The 19,421-nt window shown below is 40.6% G+C and overlaps 1 protein-coding gene across 1 annotated transcript; it reads right to left on the bottom strand.

The window, feature by feature from the left end:
• Positions 1–4,925: 4,925 nt before the first annotated feature.
• On the bottom strand, positions 4,926–19,385 carry LOC109904700 (uncharacterized protein C11orf53 homolog). Its single transcript, XM_020501877.2, has 5 exons — positions 19,257–19,385; positions 16,094–16,194; positions 9,791–9,830; positions 6,931–7,226; positions 4,926–6,154 (listed from the first exon to the last, which is right to left on the bottom strand). The coding sequence occupies exons 1-5, from the start codon at positions 19,264–19,266 to the stop codon at positions 5,768–5,770; spliced, it is 834 nt and encodes a 277-aa protein (XP_020357466.1). The 5' UTR covers positions 19,267–19,385; the 3' UTR covers positions 4,926–5,767.
• Positions 19,386–19,421: the final 36 nt, after the last annotated feature.

Below are 19,421 nucleotides of genomic sequence, written 5' to 3'. Positions count from 1 at the left end.
CTATTAAATGACCCATATCACAACCTTCATACCTCTTCACAAAAATGTACCTAAGTCAATTTTGGAAAAAGGATTTTACTCACAAAAGACGTAGGAATTTATTTTCCCAGTTAGAAATAGTAGGCCATGCATCAAATAACTATTTTAAATCAGAAAAACAAACCCTCAAATGCAATAATGCATTTTGTAAGTTGTCTGCAGGTGGCTTGTTGTGAATGCACTCAAATATCAAGTCATTATCAGGTTATGTAAACTGCGTTCTAATACTCAACCCAGAAGGATTTGTCTTAATGTACAGTATATGAAAGTGATGCTATAAAAAGGATTCTTTCACGTTATCAACTCACTGTGACTGACAAATCACTGCCTATTACAGTGATTAAAAAGAGCATATGAAACACTGTTTTACATGAGGCCTACCTGTGCTCCTTCCTTTAAGCACCTCTGTTTGAACACTGTCCTTGATCCATTCCACACACAGCCATTTGCAGATCTTTTCAGTGTCCATGTGAAAGATAGTTATTGCGAGGATGGAACATAACGTTGACTTAAACGTTTTTTTAAACACCCATGTAAAATGAAGGCCTGCAAAGCTTACAGATTTAAGTCTAATAGCATGAGATGAAAGTAGACAAACATCAGTGTGCAATGTGTAGGCCTACTGAGTGGGCATCCTTGTTTGAAGTCACTAGGTCACATGACCAAGGAGCTATTGAAATTCTACATTTTGAAAAATTCATGTAAAATCTTGTGAGATGGAAATTGACAAACTAAAGGGTGTGCAATATAGAAGAAGAGTCAGTGGATATTCTGAACCTTGTTTGAATTAAGTATGTCACATGACCAAGGAGCTATTGAAATTTGAATGTAAAAAAAGTTTGTACTTTGTTCACGCTCCCTAACTAATTCAACTAGGAATTTATTTATTTATTTATTTATTTTACCTTTATTTAACCAGGTAGGCAAGTTGAGAACAAGTTCTCATTTACAATTGCGACCTGGCCAAGATAAAGCAAAGCAGTTCGACAGATAAAACGACACAGAGTTACACATGGAGTAAAAACAAACATACAGTCAATAATGCAGTATAAACAAGTCTATATACAATGTGAGCAAATGAGGTGAGAAGGGAGGTAAAGGCAAAAAAGGCCATGATGGCAAAGTAAATACAATATAGCAAGTAAAATACTGGAATGGTAGTTTTGCAATGGAAGAATGTGCAAAGTAGAAATAAAAAATAATGGGGTGCAAAGGAGCAAAATAAATAAATTAATTAAAATTAAATACAGTTGGGAAAGAGGTAGTTGTTTGGGCTAAATTATAGGTGGGCTATGTACAGGTGCAGTAATCTGTGAGCTGCTCTGACAGTTGGTGCTTAAAGCTAGTGAGGGAGATAAGTGTTTCCAGTTTCAGAGATTTTTGTAGTTCGTTCCAGTCATTGGCAGCAGAGAACTGGAAGGAGAGGCGGCCAAAGAAAGAATTGGTTTTGGGGGTGACTAGAGAGATATACCTGCTGGAGCGTGTGCTACAGGTGGGAGATGCTATGGTGACCAGCGAGCTGAGATAAGGGGGGACTTTACCTAGCAGGGTCTTGTAGATGACATGGAGCCAGTGGGTTTGGCGACGAGTATGAAGCGAGGGCCAGCCAACGAGAGCGTACAGGTCGCAATGGTGGGTAGTATATGGGGCTTTGGTGATAAAACGGATTGCACTGTGATAGACTGCATCCAATTTGTTGAGTAGGGTATTGGAGGCTATTTTGTAAATGACATCGCCAAAGTCGAGGATTGGTAGGATGGTCAGTTTTACAAGGGTATGTTTGGCAGCATGAGTGAAGGATGCTTTGTTGCGAAATAGGAAGCCAATTCTAGATTTAACTTTGGATTGGAGATGTTTGATATGGGTCTGGAAGGAGAGTTTACAGTCTAACCAGACACCTAAGTATTTGTAGTTGTCCACGTATTCTAAGTCAGAGCCGTCCAGAGTAGTGATGTTGGACAGGCGGGTAGGTGCAGGTAGCGATCGGTTGAAGAGCATGCATTTAGTTTTACTTGTATTTAAGAGCAATTGGAGGCCACGGAAGGAGAGTTGTATGGCATTGAAGCTTGCCTGGAGGGTTGTTAACACAGTGTCCAAAGAAGGGCCGGAAGTATACAGAATGGTGTCGTCTGCGTAGAGGTGGATCAGGGACTCACCAGCAGCAAGAGCGACCTCATTGATGTATACAGAGAAGAGAGTCGGTCCAAGAATTGAACCCTGTGGCACCCCCATAGAGACTGCCAGAGGTCCGGACAGCAGACCCTCCGATATGACACACTGAACTCTATCAGAGAAGTAGTTGGTGAACCAGGCGAGGCAATCATTTGAGAAACCAAGGCTGTCGAGTCTGCCGATGAGGATATGGTGATTGACAGAGTCGAAAGCCTTGGCCAGATCAATGAATACGGCTGCACAGTAATGTTTCTTATCGATGGCGGTTAAGATATCGTTTAGGACCTTGAGCGTGGCTGAGGTGCACCCATGACCAGCTCTGAAACCGGATTGCATAGCAGAGAAGGTATGGTGAGATTCGAAATGGTCGATAATCTGTTTGTTGACTTGGCTTTCGAAGACCTTAGAAAGGCACGGTAGGATAGATATAGGTCTGTAGCAGTTTGGGTCAAGAGTGTCCCCCCCTTTGAAGAGGGGGATGACCGCAGCTGCTTTCCAATCTTTGGGAATCTCAGACGACACGAAAGAGAGGTTGAACAGGCTAGTAATAGGGGTGGCAACCATTTCGGCAGATAATTTTAGAAAGAAAGGGTCCAGATTGTCTAGCCCGGCTGATTTGTAGGGGTCCAGATTTTGCAGCTCTTTCAGAACATCAGCTGAATGGATTTGGGAGAAGGAGAAATGGGGAAGGCTTGGGCGAGTTGCTGTTGGGGGTGCAGTGCTGTTGTCCGGGGTAGGAGTAGCCAGGTGGAAAGCATGGCCAGCCGTAGAAAAATGCTTATTGAAATTCTCAATTATGGTGGATTTATCAGTGGTGACAGTGTTTCCTATCTTCAGTGCAGTGGGCAGCTGGGAGGAGGTGTTCTTATTCTCCATGGACTTTACAGTGTCCCAGAACTTTTTTGAGTTAGTGTTGCAGGAAGCAAATTTCTGCTTGAAAAAGCTAGCCTTGGCTTTTCTAACTGCCTGTGTATAATGATTTCTAGCTTCCCTGAACAGCTGCATATCACGGGGGCTGTTCGATGCTAATGCAGAACGCCATAGGATGTTTTTGTGTTGGTTAAGGGCAGTCAGGTCTGGGGAGAACCAAGGGCTATATCTGTTCCTGGTTCTAAATTTCTTAAATGGGGCATGTTTATTTAAGATGGTTAGGAAGGCATTTTTAAAAAATATCCAGGCATCCTCTACTGACGGGATGAGATCAATATCCTTCCAGGATACCCCGGCCAGGTCGATTAGAAAGGCCTGCTCGCAGAAGTGTTTCAGGGAGCGTTTTACAGTGATGAGTGGAGGTCGTTTGACCGCTGACCCATTACGGATGCAGGCAATGAGGCAGTGATCGCTGAGATCTTGGTTGAAGACAGCAGAGGTGTATTTAGAGGGGAAGTTGGTTAGGATGATATCTATGAGGGTGCCCGTGTTTAAGGTTTTGGGGAGGTACCTGGTAGGTTCATTGATTATTTGTGTGAGATTGAGGGCATCAAGTTTAGATTGTAGGATGGCTGGGGTGTTAAGCATGTTCCAGTTTAGGTCGCCTAGCAGCACGAACTCTGAAGATAGATGGGGGGCAATCAGTTCACATATGGTGTCCAGAGCACAGCTGGGGGCAGAGGGTGGTCTATAGCAGGCGGCAACGGTGAGAGACTTGTTTTTAGAGAGGTGGATTTTTAAAAGTAGAAGTTCAAATTGTTTGGGTACAGACCTGGATAGTAGGACAGAACTCTGCAGGCTATCTTTGCAGTAGATTGCAACACCGCCCCCTTTGGCAGTTCTATCTTGTCTGAAAATGTTGTAGTTTGGAATTAAAATGTCTGAGTTTTTGGTGGTCTTCCTAAGCCAGGATTCAGACACAGCTAGAACATCCGGGTTGGCAGAGTGTGCTAAAGCAGTGAATAGAACAAACTTAGGGAGGAGGCTTCTAATGTTAACATGCATGAAACCAAGGCTATTACGGTTACAGAAGTCGTCAAAAGAGAGCGCCTGGGGAATAGGAGTGGAGCTAGGCACTGCAGGGCCTGGATTCACCTCTACATCGCCAGAGGAACATAGGAGGAGTAGAATAAGGGTACGGCTAAAAGCTATGAGAATTGGTCGTCTAGAACGTCTGGAACATAGAGTAAAAGGAGGTTTCTGGGGGCGATAAAATAGCATCAAGGTATAATGTACAGACAAATGTATGGTAGGATGTGAATACAGTGGAGGTAAACCTAGGTATTGAGTGATGAAGAGAGAGATATTGTCTCTAGAAACATCGTTGAAACCAGGAGATGTCATTGCATGTGTGGGTGGTGGAACTAATAGGTTGGATAAGGTATAGTGAGCAGGACTAGAGGCTCTACAGTGAAATAAGCCAATAAACACTAACCAGAACAGAAATGGACAAGACATATTGACATTAAGGAGAGGCATGCTTAGTCGAGTGATCAAAAGGGTCCGGTGAGTGGAGAGGTTGGTTGGTGATTTAGACAGCTAGCCAGGGCATCGGTAGCAAGCTAGCATAGGATGGAGGTCTGTTATTAGCCACCTCCTGCGCTCCGTCAGTAGATTAGTGGGGTTCCGTGTGGTAGAGGGGATCAATCCAAATCACACAACAACAACAAAAATAAAAACAATAGATATAGTTATAGAGACCCAAGAAGAAAACATAATAATAATAATAAAAATAATTTTTAAAAAAATTAAAAAATTTTTTTTAAAAAAAATACAAGACGCTGTTCACATTTCCACATGTTTATTAGCTTTGGAAAGCAAATTAATGTCTAGATCGTGAAAATAAGACCTGTGCAATGTTGTGCGCAATTTTTCCAACATCATGACACGTATTTGGAGTCTGTGGCTCAAGTGGTTTGAAAGCGCGAATATCCGTCGAATATCGAACTTGAAACTGTCTTTACCTCGGTCTTTTCATTTAGTTGTCACCTCTGCCTATTACTACTAATGAATGTTTTGCAACAAAATCCTAAAAGATACGAAAGATTTAAAAAAACGCACCTATTCATTACCAAAGCGTCATTGAGTAAAGGCTAACATGAAGCAGATACAGTTTGACAAACTCTGATTTTGTTATTAATTCAGACAACAAGATGATATTAAGTAAAGAAGAACGTTAAAGTAAAACAACCTTTAGCAAAAATAAAGATCGTTGTCACATGTTCATCGTAATTGTCGCCATGGCAGTATATAAATAAAAATGATGTTTTTCTAATATAATGACGGTATAGACACACATCCATTTCAAACATTTGAACACAGGCAAAGTCATTTTAGGTCTAACCACTGAATCATAAATGTCAATTCAATGTCTATTCCATGTTGGCTCAAGGTAATTTCATTGAAATGCCGTGTAAGTAACGTTGATGCAACCAGTGTGCGCCCGGCTATTACTGTATGTCACCAGGGGACTTAGGAGGGTCAAATAAGTACAAGTTTCACTTTGTACTTCTATAAAGTGATAAGCAAAGTCTACAAAGTCAAATATTTGGATCAAAAGGAGCTGAGTCACTTGCATCAGCATTGTTTTGGTTTTCTGTGAAGGACAGGTCGTTTCCAAATTGACTCAATAAGTCCTCCGAATCTCATATGGTGACCAAGAGCTTCCGACATTTTCTTTCACCCACGTGTGCGTGTCACTATGTGTGGCGAGGGTACTGTCAGAGTCCTCATTAGCTAGAGGGGCCATCTTGGAGGCTAGGTCATTGGAGACAGTCATATAGGAAGGACATGTGAAAGTGGAGGCAGCAGGGTAAGAAGTGTGATAGTGTACTTCTTCCAGAGGGTGAAGGGCATAGGGCTGTGCCGAGGCCATGGAGGAGCTGCGGTACTGTGAGGGGCTCCCAGGAGGGTCGGGGCTGGGCAGGGAGACTGGAACAGAGTTCAGGCTGTCTGCACAAAAGCCCTCTCCCTGGGTCACTGGGTCTGCCACTGACTGCTCCCATGAATCTCTCTGCAGGAGAAACAGACAGGGGGAAGGATAGAGATGTGTTAGAGATGATGGAAAAATGTGTATTTTTTGTTGGTTTTGCAGATTGCGGAATATCCTAAAATGTATGTGTAAAGGAGTTGGGTTGGAACCACGGGAGTGTGATGATTGGCTCCCGAGTGGCGCAGTGGTCTAAGGCACTGCATCTCAGTGCTAGAGGCATTACTACAGACACCCTGTATCACAACCAGCCATGATTGGGAGTCCCATAGGCGGCGCACAATTGGCCCAGCGTCGTCTAGGTTTGGCCGGTGTAGGCTGTCATTGTAAATACGAATTTGTTCTTAACTGACTGGCCTAGTTAAATATCAAATAAAATTAACCTTGCTGAAGACGTGTTGGCTCCCTGAGCTAATGTCTAGGCTTTATCTCAGTGGGCTAACAAAGCCTTGTGTAGCTCACAGATCTGGGTTCGAACCGCAATCAGTAACATAGGAAAACACTTTTACTTGTGGAATTTGATTTATTTTTTCCTTCATGCTTGTGTGAAATATGTGCTCATTTGGATGTACCCTACGCGCTCCAGCCTCCAGCGCTATTAACATGCTTTGCACCATCTCACATCACATAAAGCACAAATACACATAGGGCCTGTTTCCTGCATTTAGTCTAGCCTTGAACTCACTTCTTAGTCCAGGACTAGAATTGAAACCATATTTAAGAAACAGGCCCATAATGTGAAGCCATATCTCATCAGTCCCATTCTATTACCGGCACTAACCACTGACAGAGTGCCTTACCAGGAGGAAGTGAGGGGACTCTCCGGAGAAAGGTGGTAGCAGACTGGACAGGGCGGAGCTGGGGAAGATGGAGCTCCCTCCGGTGGAGAAGGCTGCACTGCGGTAGTCTCCGAACGTTTCCTGGTAGTAGCTGTCTATGAAGGAGGAGTATCCCGACATGGCTGATGAATCACAACCCAGAGGCTTGCCCCCAAGGGATGAGGAGTAGACATCGGCTGAAAACTGCTTGGGGGAGAAGTCCGAGTCAGAGATGAAGGGTCGCCTCATGCTGTAGTAGCCAGGGATCATGTGAGACCCTGTTGTAAAGGGAACCAGGTAGAAAACAGTAACAAGTGGTCCTGTGTGGCTCGGTTGGTAGAGCATGGAGCTTGCAACTTCAGGATCGTGGGGTGTGATTTGGGCTGGGCCCACCCAAAATGTATGCACACACTACTGTAAGTTGCTTTGGATAAAAGTGTATTCTAAATGGAAAAATATATATACACTACCGGTGACATTTTTTAGACACCTACTCATTCAAGGGTTTTTCTTTATTTTGACTATTTCTTACATTGTAGAATAATAGTGAATACATAAAAACTATGAAATAATACACATTCTTCAAATAGCCACACTTTCCCTTGATGACAACTTTGCACACTCTTGGCATTCTCTCAACCAGCTTCAACTGGAATGCTTTTCCAATAGTCTTGAAGGAGTTTCCACATATGCTGAGCACCTGTTGACTGCTTTTCCTTCATTCTGCGGTTCGACTCATACCAAACCATCTCAGTTTGGTTGAGGTCGGGGATTTTGGAGGCCAGGTCATCTGATGCAGCACTCCATCACTCTCCTTCTTGGTCAAATAACCCTTACACAGCCTGGAGGTGTGTTGGGTCATTGTCCTGTTGAAAAACAGATGATAGTCCCACTAAGTGCAAACCAGATGGGATGGCGTATCGCTGCAGAATGCTGTGGAAGCCATGCTGGTTAAGTGTGCCTTGAATTCTAAATAAATCACAGACAGTATCACCAGCAAAGCACCCCCACACCATAACACCTCCTTATCCATGCTTTGCGGTGGGAAATACACATGCAGAGATCATCCGTTCACCCACACCTCATCTCACAAAGACACGGCAGCTGGAACCAAAAATCTCAAATTTGGACTCCAGACCAAAGGACAAATTTCCACTGGTCTAATGCCCATTGCTTGTGTTTCTTGGCCCATGCAAGTCTCTTCTTCTTATTGATGTCCTTTGGTAATGGCTTCTCTGCAGCAATTCAACCATGAAGGCCTGATTCACAAAGTCTCCACTGAACAGTCGATGTTGAGATGTGTCTGAACTCTGTGAAGCATTTATTTGGGCTGCAATTTCTGAGGTTGGTAATTCTAATGAACTTATCCTCTGCAGCAGAGGTAACTCTGGGTCTTCCATTCCTGTGGTGGTCCTCATGAGAGCCAGTTTCATCATAGCACTTGATGGTTTTTGCGACTGCACTTGAAGAAACTTACAAAGTTCCTGAAATGTTCCCTATTGACTGACCTGCATCCCTTAAAGTAATAATGGACTGTTGTTTCTCTTTGCTTATTTGAGCTGTCCTTGCCATAATATGGAATTGGTCTTTTACCAAATAGGGCTATCTTCTGTATACCCCACTACCTTGTCACAACACAACTGATTGACTCAAATGCATTAAGAAGGAAATAAATTCCACAAATTAACTTTTAACATGGCACACCAGTTAATTGAAATGCATTCCAGGTGACTACCTCATGAAGCTAGTTGAGAGAATGCCAAGAGTGTGCAAAGCTGTCATCAATGCAAAGGGTGGCTATTTGAAGAACCTCAAATATAAAATATAGTTTAACACTTTTTTGGTTACTACATGATTCCATATATGTTATTTCATAGTTTTGATTTCTTCACTATTATAGTGAAAATAAAGAAAAACCCTTGAATGATTAGGTGTTCTAAATCTTTTGACAGGTAGTGTATATGAATGGTTTGTACACTTTACTTACAGCCTGCAGGTAGAAGGATACCTACTCAGTTGCTCAACTGAATGCATTCAATGGAAATGTGTCTTCTGCATTTAGCCCAACCCCTCAGTATCAGAGAGGTGCTGGGGGCTGACTTAATTAAAATGTTCAGCCCCAGGGGAACAGTTGTGGGGGTTTACTGCCTTGCTCAAGGGCAGAACATCAGATTTTTTCACCTTTCCAGGTCGGGGATTAGAACAAGCAACCTTTCAGTTATTGTCCCAACGCTCTAACCGCTAGGCGACCTGCTGTCATATCTAGCAGGTCCCATCTAGACAAACCTCCGCCCCATCTGGGCAACCCTCCGACCCATCTAGGCAACCCTCCGCCCCATCTAGGTGACCCGCCGCCCAGGTACAATGCATTATGGTGTTTTTAATCATTGTAAGATTTATCCTAAATATATATATGACGCCCTTATATTGTGATTTTATAATCTCATGAAATCCTGACTAAATAACAACATTTTTGAGCCAGTAAAACATGTCCTACATTGAGAGACATAACATATTATAAATCTTATGAAGGCTCATAAATGCTTAGAACTAATAAGTAATAAAGCCTTATACCTGCAGGAAAACGTTTCCAGTGGGCGGTAGCTATCAGAACAAAGCATACAGTATAAGTGTGGAGTACACATTCAAAGCTCTGGTGGCTACTTGAAAATCTTGTGCCTTGAGTTTTATTCCACTTTTTCAGAACTTTGTTACTGAATGTGACATTTGAACGTTTTTGTCTATAATACTGTCCTTCCCTTACCTCAAACACTATTGGCAGAGTTGATAGGTCAGTGGGACTGATCAATAATTACATAATTTACCCAGAGATTTTTCTCACCTGGCATTTGGACAAATGACGATTGACTGGATGTTCCTCCCTAAAAATGAAAGAACAGACAAACATTAAAGCCTGGATCCATGGCATTATAAAAACAGGTCTGATTCTGGTAACACATAACATGCCACCACACACGCGGTGAGGAAGGCACAAGCCGATATAGAAAGGAAATTCAAACAAAGCTTCAAGAAATGCTACGCACATCCAAGTGAGGAAAACAATTTATATGGATAGTTCATCTGTAGATGCACTACAGACTACCTACACTTTTGAAAAAATGTGCTAAGTAGAACTATATAGGGTTCTTTGGTTTGTCCTCGTAGACTATGTATGGGTATGCTGACTACAGGAATGTTCACCAGAGCTGTTGCCAGAAGATATTATGTTAATTTCTCTACCTCCAACGTCATTTTAGAGAATTTGGAATTATGTCCCATGGGGTTATGGTATTGGCAGGCATAAGCTATGGACAACGAATAGAATTGAATTGTATCGATGGCAATTAGAATACACAGAGATACCATGACGAGATCATTGTCGTGCCATTCATCCGCCACCATCACCTCATGTTTCAGAATGATAATGCACAGCTCAAGGTCGCAAGGATCTGTACACAATTCCTGGAAGCTGAAAATGTCGCAGTTCTTCCATGTCCTGCATACTCACAAGACATGTCACCAATTGAACATGTTTGGGATGCTCTGGATAGACATGTACGAAAGCGTGTTCCCGCCAATATCCAGCAACTTCACACATCCATTGAAGAGGAGTGGGACAACATTCCACAGGCCACAGTCAACAGCCTGATCAACTCAAAGGAGATGTATCACGCTGCATGAGGCAAATGGTGGTCACACCAGATAGTGATTGTTTTAATTATCCATGCCCCTACTTTTTTTTAAGGGTATCTGTGACCAACAGATTGATATCTGTATTCCCAGTCATGTGAAATCCATAGATTAAGGCCTAATTTATTTATTTCAATTGACTGATTTCCTTATATGAACTGTAACTCCGTCAAATCAGTGCTTAATTTGTGCTGGATCCTGCCGGAACAGGATCCGGCACCTCTAATTTTTAGACTGTTTTGTTCTGGGACCTATTTGGCCAGATCCAGCACCTCTCATGGCACTTTTGTAAATATTTGAATTAAAGCTACCTCGAGTTGATTCTTTGTTAGTTATCCTACTGGTTGGGCCGGCCGTGGTTAATGGTTTACGCAACATTGTAACCTATGTTTGAGACCAACGCATGACTGTGTCTCTCACAGAACTGGAACGAGATTTACTCTATGATCTCTCTCCCTCTCTGCTCTGATAGACATGAATGAGCCTGCAACGCTGATCTCTCGTGTTGCACTTCATCATTTATTTCCTTATAGAATGATAGCCGTGTGAAGGGTTCTGGAGGATCTGCAGTACCCCAGATACAGTGGGGCAAAAAAAGTGTATTTAGTCAGCCACCAATTGTGCAAGTTCTCCCACCTAAAAAGACGAGAGAGGCCTGTAATTTTCATCATAGGTACACTTCAAATATGACAGACAAAATCACATTGTAGGATTTTGAATGAAATTATTTGCAAATTATGGTGGAAAATAAGTATATGGTCAATAACAAAAGTTTTTCGATACTTTGTTATATACCCTTTGTTGGCAATGACAGAGGTCAAACGTTTTCTGTAAGTCTTCACAAGGTTTTCACACACTGTTGCTGGTATTTTGGCCCATTCCTCCAATACATCACAATGATGTTCAAGTTTAAACATTGAGGTAAAGATTAACGCTCAGTCAATATTTAAAGAATGAAAAAATAATTCAGAATGGTTCTATGTGGAAAAAAATCCTTCTTTCCTTCTAAAGAATCATCAAATAACATTGTTATTAGCATGAAAAAGGTTCTAGGTACAACCCTGTGCCTTATAAAGAACCCCTTGTCTTCCAAAAAGGATTCTTCAGATGAAAATTGTTCTTGGTAGTACCCTATCCCTCTGCAAAAAAAAACTTTCGGAACCCTTTTTTCTAAGAGTGTACAGACTATCAGTAACATTTAAAAAAATATATACTAAACCTAACCCTTATCCTAACCCTAAACCTAACCCTAACCTGAACTCTTACCCTTATTCTAAGCCTTACCCTAACCCTAACCATAACCTTAACCCTTACCCATATTCTAAACCTTACCCTGACCCTAACCTTAACCCTTACCATTATTCTAAACCTTACCCTAACCCTAACCTTAACCCTTACCATTATTCTAAACCGTACCCTAACCCTAAACCTGACCATAACCTTAAGCCGTACCCTAATCTTAACTCTTACCCATATTTGAAACCTTACCCTAACCCCAACCCTAACCTTAACCCTTACCCTTATTCTAAACCTTACCCTAACCCTAACCCTAACCCTAACATTAGCCCGTACCCTAACCCCAACCTTAACCCTTACCCTAACCCTAACCTTAACCCTTATTTTAAACCTTACCCTAACCCTAACCTTAACCCTAACCTTAACCCTTACCCTTATCTAAACCTTAGCCTAACTCTAACCTTAACCCTTATTCTAAACCTTACCCTAACTCTAACCCTAACCTTAACCCTTACCATTATTCTAAACCTTACCCTAACCTTAACCCTTACCCTTATTCTAAACCTCACCCTAAACCTAAGCCTAACCTTAACCCTTACCCTTACCCCAAACACTAACCCTTACCCTTATTCTAAACCTTACTCTAACTCTAACCCTAACCTTAACCCTTACCATTATTCTAAACCTTACCCTAACCCTAACCCAACCTTAACCCTTACCCTTATTCTAAACCATACCCTTATTCTAAACCTCACCCTAACCCAAAACCTAAGCCTAACCTTAACCCTTACCCTAACCCTAATCTTAACTCTTACCCTTATTCGAAACCTTACCCTAACCTTAACCCTTACCCGTATTCTATACCTTACCCTAACCCTAACCCTAACCCTAACCATTATATTAAACCTTACCTTTACCCTTACCCTTAACCTAACCCTAATCGTAACCCTTACCCTTACCCTTACCCTTACCCTAACCCTAACCCTAACCCTAACCCTAACCATTATTTTAAACCTTACCCTTACCCTTAACCTAACTCTAACTCTAACCCTAACCCTTACCCTAACCCTTAACCTAATTTTAAACCTTACCCTTAACCTAACCCTAACCGTAACCCTTACCCTAACTCTAACCTTAACCCTTAGCCTTATTCTAAACCTTACACCTAAACCTAACTGCAACCTTAGCACACAGTTGCTTATCAGTATATAGTGTGTTGATAGTATTCCAATGTGTAGAGCAGCTACAGATGGACTATCTAAAAAAAGTGTGACCCAAGTGAGTGCTGGCTTTTTTCATGTTTGATGTGAACACATAACATGGACAGTAACAATGTATACAGTGACATTCTGTGAAATAAAAAAAACAGATCAAGTCATGATCATTATCATTACAGACTGAACAACATTAACCACCATGCACTTTTATAGCAGGCATTGTGTCACGTTTATGATAGCATTACGAAGAGCTTATAATGCAGAATTCAGTTAAATGATTCATTATGGGGTTTTAATACACTTCATAATGGCTTTATTATCCTCTTGGGTGCCGTGGAGTCTGAAGTCAAACATAGAAAGGACAAGTCTCCATTCTGTCTATGGTTATTGAAGACACTTTTTGCATTACATTTATAGCAAGCTTATTAGAATGTATAGTAAAAATGTTTGTACGTGGGTTAGAAAGGGAGATATACTGTACACTTACAGGGATAAAAAAAAGAGAGACACACACACACACACACACACACACACACACACACACACACACACACACACATACACAAAGGGTTAAAAAGGAGGACAAGCTCTCTTTTGTTTGCATTTAAGCTATGTTGGCTGGAAGGCAAGCAAATTTTGAGGGTTGGATTTGAATGCAATTTACCCATACCAAGACTTCCCTATGTGGACCAGGGCTATGCCTCAGGGCTTCTCCGAAGGCTGTGTATGGAAATCATGTTGTTAAAGCGTCATGGTCGCCCAGTTCACAGCAAAGCACCTGATGGAGACACAATAATCCTGCATGGGGAGGCTAACAACTACCTAACAACAGCATTTTGGGGGCTCTAAGCGAGATTTTGCTGCAGGACACCACATAAGAGGAAAACTGCTGATGCACTACCAAAAAAATACAGTTGGGGTATCGCTGATGCCTTGAAACGGAACCACAACTACCAACCAACATCACCAGCCACAGGTCTTCATGAAGAGCTGATCTGTGAAGAATGTTGGGCTGCAATGTGTTGTATGACAGTTGCTAAAGAAAAGTTGATGGTCCCTACAAGGATGCTGAAAATAGTGTTGTCATTCTTTAAGTTTTTATATGCAGATGTATTTGGTGAAAAGGCTGTCCTAAAGGAAAACCAGTTACCAGTCAAAATGTTGTCCGTATAAGACCAAGCATTTGGGAGCATACTAGTGTGCACATATTTTAGTTCTACATGACTATTTACTCTGATTCATTATATGAAGTATGTGTGGATACCCAAGTGTTTACAAATAAAACAAAAACAGACCCTTGAAAAGTACTCTTTCCTCCACAATAACACAACAGTGAAGATACACTGAATGGCCAGCTGGCCCTAATAAGGTCCGAACCTCAGTCAGTTCTGCATATAGTATAGGCTACTGTAATTGAGTAAGGAAGAGCTGGCTAATGCCATTTCTCTCTCAGCATTCCTTGATGCTGAAAGTCAGAGGTCTTTACTTGTGTCACAAGTCTTATAATGCACAAATGAATAGAGCAGGGTATATATGGTTATATCTCTTTAACATTCTTCTTTATAAAACTTGAAGTTCATTATTACTTGAGATTATGTAAGATGGTCTATGTCCTGTCATTGAGGCAGCATGACTGTTGTCAAATGTATTTCCCTTTGATTTCTATGGGTCCATGTTGCGACTTGAATTGAATGACTTTGTGGCTAAAGTTTGCCAACGTCTATCAATGGCCTTTCTCCATAGGATAAAAGACTGCAAACTAGAATGAGAGAGAGAGAGAGAGAGAGAGCATCAGAGAAAGTCTAGGCAACCTTTAGATAGTGTGGCCCATCACCCTGTTATCTGTATGTGTATGTTATCTGAGTTAAAACTATTCCCTTAATACTGTTAATTAAGTATGACAGAACCCAAGTCTATTACATTTTCGTTTTCAAGCAGAGGTTTCGGTGTTGGCGTTGACAACATCAATTTAGTTTTGTTTAGGAAAATAGTGACTCAAATCATTATTAAGCAATAAGAGCAGTACTTGCTGGTGTTGTGATATTTGCTGCTGTTTTCTTTGGACCCATTGACCTCTAAGAGAAGTCATTTGGCAAATCTCTGACATTTTTGCATAACATTATTATGAATTTACTAGTGTTTTTGGGGCACAAATGAAATATCACTTATAACCCAATCTTCCGATTCAACATCACATTTAGTTTTGTTCTGTCACAAAGGTTGTTTCTTGATATTCAAAACAAATTGTAGTCTGTGGAGATTCAACATGAATTTAACAGTGTTATTTCTGCATAGATATTGATGTTTCAAAAGTACCATACAGTCCAGGCATGAGAGGTTGGTCACAGAGTGTGAAAGCATGTCTTATGGTTTACGATGTTGAAACTAATGGCATCTACCTCACAGTTTGTTTATGCCTCATCAGGTTCTCTCCGTGAAGAGTGTAGTTAGTGTCTAGTGAGTGGACATGCCAATGGTAACAGAAAACAAATGGAGTCCTGTAAAGGGCATTGACAGGTAGCTTGGGAGATGAAAAGCTTATCCTGTTTGCTCAGGCAGATGTCTCATAGGCCGATTGTGCTATGTCTGAGGAAACAATGACTGGCTTGTCTGTGGCCTGCATGGAGAACATTATCGGTTGGCAGGTGTGCGAGAATCTGACTTTGCATAGACCAACCTGGCAGACCAAAAAAGGGTTTGTGTTAGCTATCCTCCTCACAACCTCTAGAGGTCATGACCATTAGCCATTGTGTATTATTGTTGTCCTGCTCATGGTGGGGTTCTCATGCGTATGCTTGGCTTTGTTTTTCTCTCTTAACCCTATGTTCTGTTATTTACCCATAGGCTTATCTTTCACTCATGGCTGAGAAGTGGAAAAATAAAGGCACAATACCGAGGGACTTATAGGTCGGCATTATAGTCATGAAAATAAATAAATAAATAATACAAAATAAAAAAATCATGCAAAAGCGAGTCATACAAGATTTACTTTGACTACTCACACTATATCTTGGTCCATTTGTTTGTCTTTGTCGTTTCTCTGCCAGTAAATCTTTCACTGTGTGCTTGACCCTAACCCCTTGATAGGCCCTTTTAGAATACTCTGGAGGAGAAAAAGAGAGAAATGTTTTGCACACACACACACACACACAGAGATATAATTTACTCATGATTTCGAGTGTGAAGTAATACAATTTAATACATTATTCTACACTCTGCAGGGATTATAAAAAATTATGAGATCATTAAAAAGATCTCCATACACTCCTAACACAAGGATAGCCTAAAATTGTAGTTATATTGATACAAAGGTTTAACATTTTGTATGCTTCAAGTGCATTGCTAGAACAAATTCTATGAACCTCTTGAAGTACAGTTGAAGTCGGAAGTTTACATACACCTTAGCAAATACATTTAAACTCAGTTTTTCACAATTCCTGACATTTAATCCAAGTAACAATTCCCTGTCTTAGGTCAGTTTGGATCACCACTTTATTTTAAGAATGTGAAATGTCAGAATAATAGTAGAGAGAATTATTTACTTCAGCTTTTGTTTCTTTCATCACATTCCCAGTGGATCAGTAGTTTACATACACTCAATTAGTATTTGGTAGCATTGCCTTTAAATTGTTTAACTTGGGTCAAACATTTCGGGTAGCCTTCCACAAGCATCCCACAATAAATTGGGTGAATTTTGGTCCATTCCTTTTGACAGAGCTGGTGTAACTGAGGCAGGTTTGTAGGCCTCCTTACTCACACGCGCTTTTTCAGTTCTGCCCAAAAATGTTCTATAAGATTGAGGTCAGGGCTTTGTGATGGCCACTCCAATACCTTGACTTTGCTGTCCTTAAGCCATTTTGCCACAACTCTGGAAGTATGCTTGGGGTCATTGTCCATTTGGAAGACCCATTTGTGACCAAGCTTTAACTTCCTGACTGATGTCTTGAGATGTTGCTTCAATATATCCACATAATTTTGCTTCCTCCAAACATAACAATGGTTATTATGGCCAAACAGTTCTATTTTTGTTTCATCAGACCAGAGGACATTTCTTCAAAAAGTACGATCTTTGTCCCCATGTGCAGTTGCAAACCATAGTCTGGCTTTTTATTGGCGGTTTTGGAGCAGTGGCTTCTTCCTTGCTGAGCGGTCTTTCGGGTTATGTCGATATAGGACTCGTTTTACTGTGGATATAGATACTTTTGTACCTGTTTCCTCCAGCATCTTCACAAGGTCCTTTGCTGTTTTTCTGGGATTGATTTGCACTTTTCACACCAAAGTACGTTCATCTCTAGGAGACAGAGCACGTCTCCTTCCAGAGCGGTATGGCATCTGCGTGGTCTCGTGTTGTTTATACTTGCGTACTATTGTTTGTACAGATGAACGTTGTACCTTCAGCCGTTTGGAAATTGCTCCAAAGGATGAACCAGACTTGTGAAAGTCTACAAATGTTTTTCTGAGGACTTGGCTGATTTCTTTTGATTTTCCCATGATGTCAAGCAAAGGAACACTGAGTTTGAAGGTAGGCCTTGAAATACATCCACAGGTACACCTCCAATTGTCTCAAATGATGTCAATTAGCCTATCAGGAGCTTCTAAAGCCATGATATCATTTTCTGGAATTTTCCAAGATGTTTAAAGGCACAGTCAACTTTGTGTATGTAAACTTCTGACCCACTGGAATTGTGATACAGTGAATTATAAGTTAAATAATCTGTCTGTAAACAATTGTTGGAAGAATGACTTGTGTCATGCACAAAGTAGATCTCCTAACTGACTTGCTAAAACTATAGTTGATTAACAAGAAATTTGTGGAGTGGTTGAAAAACAAGTTTTAATGACTCCAAGTTTGTAAACTTCCGACTTCAACTGTATATGAAAAACTATTATTTTCAGGAGGCCTACATTAAACATACTATGCGCTTATTGTATTCTGTTTTTGCTCACTTATATTGTAAGTATTTTCAAATTGTACCTACTCAAAGTAAAATACAAATATAACAATTACAATATATTGCTGGTTATGTATTTTACAGATAATCTGCTGCTCCTGCTTAGTGCCTGTTCTCATTCATTCCTTCAAACATGTATTCATTTGAATTTTCACAGTTTTATGCATAGCTGAATTGCGTTTTGGCATACATGTGTAAATGGAATGGAAATGGTCTTTTTCGGTTTGGTCATTGCAAATTTCCTGTTCAAAAAAGTAATTTTGTACAAACATGCACCATTGTCTAACAGTGAAGGCATTGTCATACACTGGATAGCCCCCACACATTTGAAGTAGTTGAAATAGGCCAAGTGATCGAAGTATCAAAAGTATCAATATGTATTCTTATATACGCCATGAATCTCAACAGTAAATATGTCTCCAGCCTGATCTGTAGGCAACCCCCCCCCCCCTGAACATATTCCTAGTGAGCATTACTATAGACTATATTTGCACTTTAACATGCAAAAGGAAATCACATGCAAAACAAAAACAGTACAGCATGTAAAAGATCTAAGCTTTATGAATGGAGTTGTAAGATACGTTCCTATTTTACTACTATTGATCATCATACGGCCAAACAATTTTGGAATTCAGAAAATGAAGTTGGAATCGGATCATAATGACATCGTTTTCTAGGTGTTGCCATATTTGATATCCAAGTTAATGATTTATTAATTGAAAAGAGAGTTGGATACCGGACACCCAATACCAAAACAATATCTGCATACTATTCAGCATCATCATGTCCTTTATGCTCTGCACTAGTCGCAGCTAAGTATTGACATCTTTAGATATAATTCATGAACAATCATATGTATGTTCAAATTACAAACTGTTACCATATTCCCCAATGCAATACTCTACAGTACTATACTTTCAGTTTTAGTATGAAACATACAATCCAGTACACCAATCCAATACTTTACAAAGCACAATGTTAGCTTTACAGGTAATTGAATTCATAAACTTTTATTATTGAACGATACTAGTAATTTCCAAAAATGACAATGGCATAAATCAGATTGTTATGCTAGTTAAGTATGTCATTATCACCCCTTTAAGGACAATGGCATTCGCTTTTTATGGATGATGATCGTTTTGACAAAACCATATACTATGGAAGTATCTCATAAATGATTATGAATCAGTGTTATGGTTGCATTTAGCCTTACCGGTTTCCATGATGCTGCAGTTTCAGGTCTGGTACTACAACGACTGAGGAAGCCAGTCCTCTATTCCAGTGAAAGTGAAGATGTACCTATGATCAAAATCCTACTAAAGACAAGCCTTTTCCACCTCTGGAAACTTTTATGGAATCGTTCACACACTCCACTGAT

Source organism: Oncorhynchus kisutch, linkage group LG15 (assembly GCF_002021735.2).
Source record: "Oncorhynchus kisutch isolate 150728-3 linkage group LG15, Okis_V2, whole genome shotgun sequence".
Lineage (NCBI taxonomy): Eukaryota > Metazoa > Chordata > Actinopteri > Salmoniformes > Salmonidae > Oncorhynchus > Oncorhynchus kisutch.
Note: the sequence above shows the minus strand (reverse complement) of the source record. Positions and strands in the feature narration are given on the sequence as shown.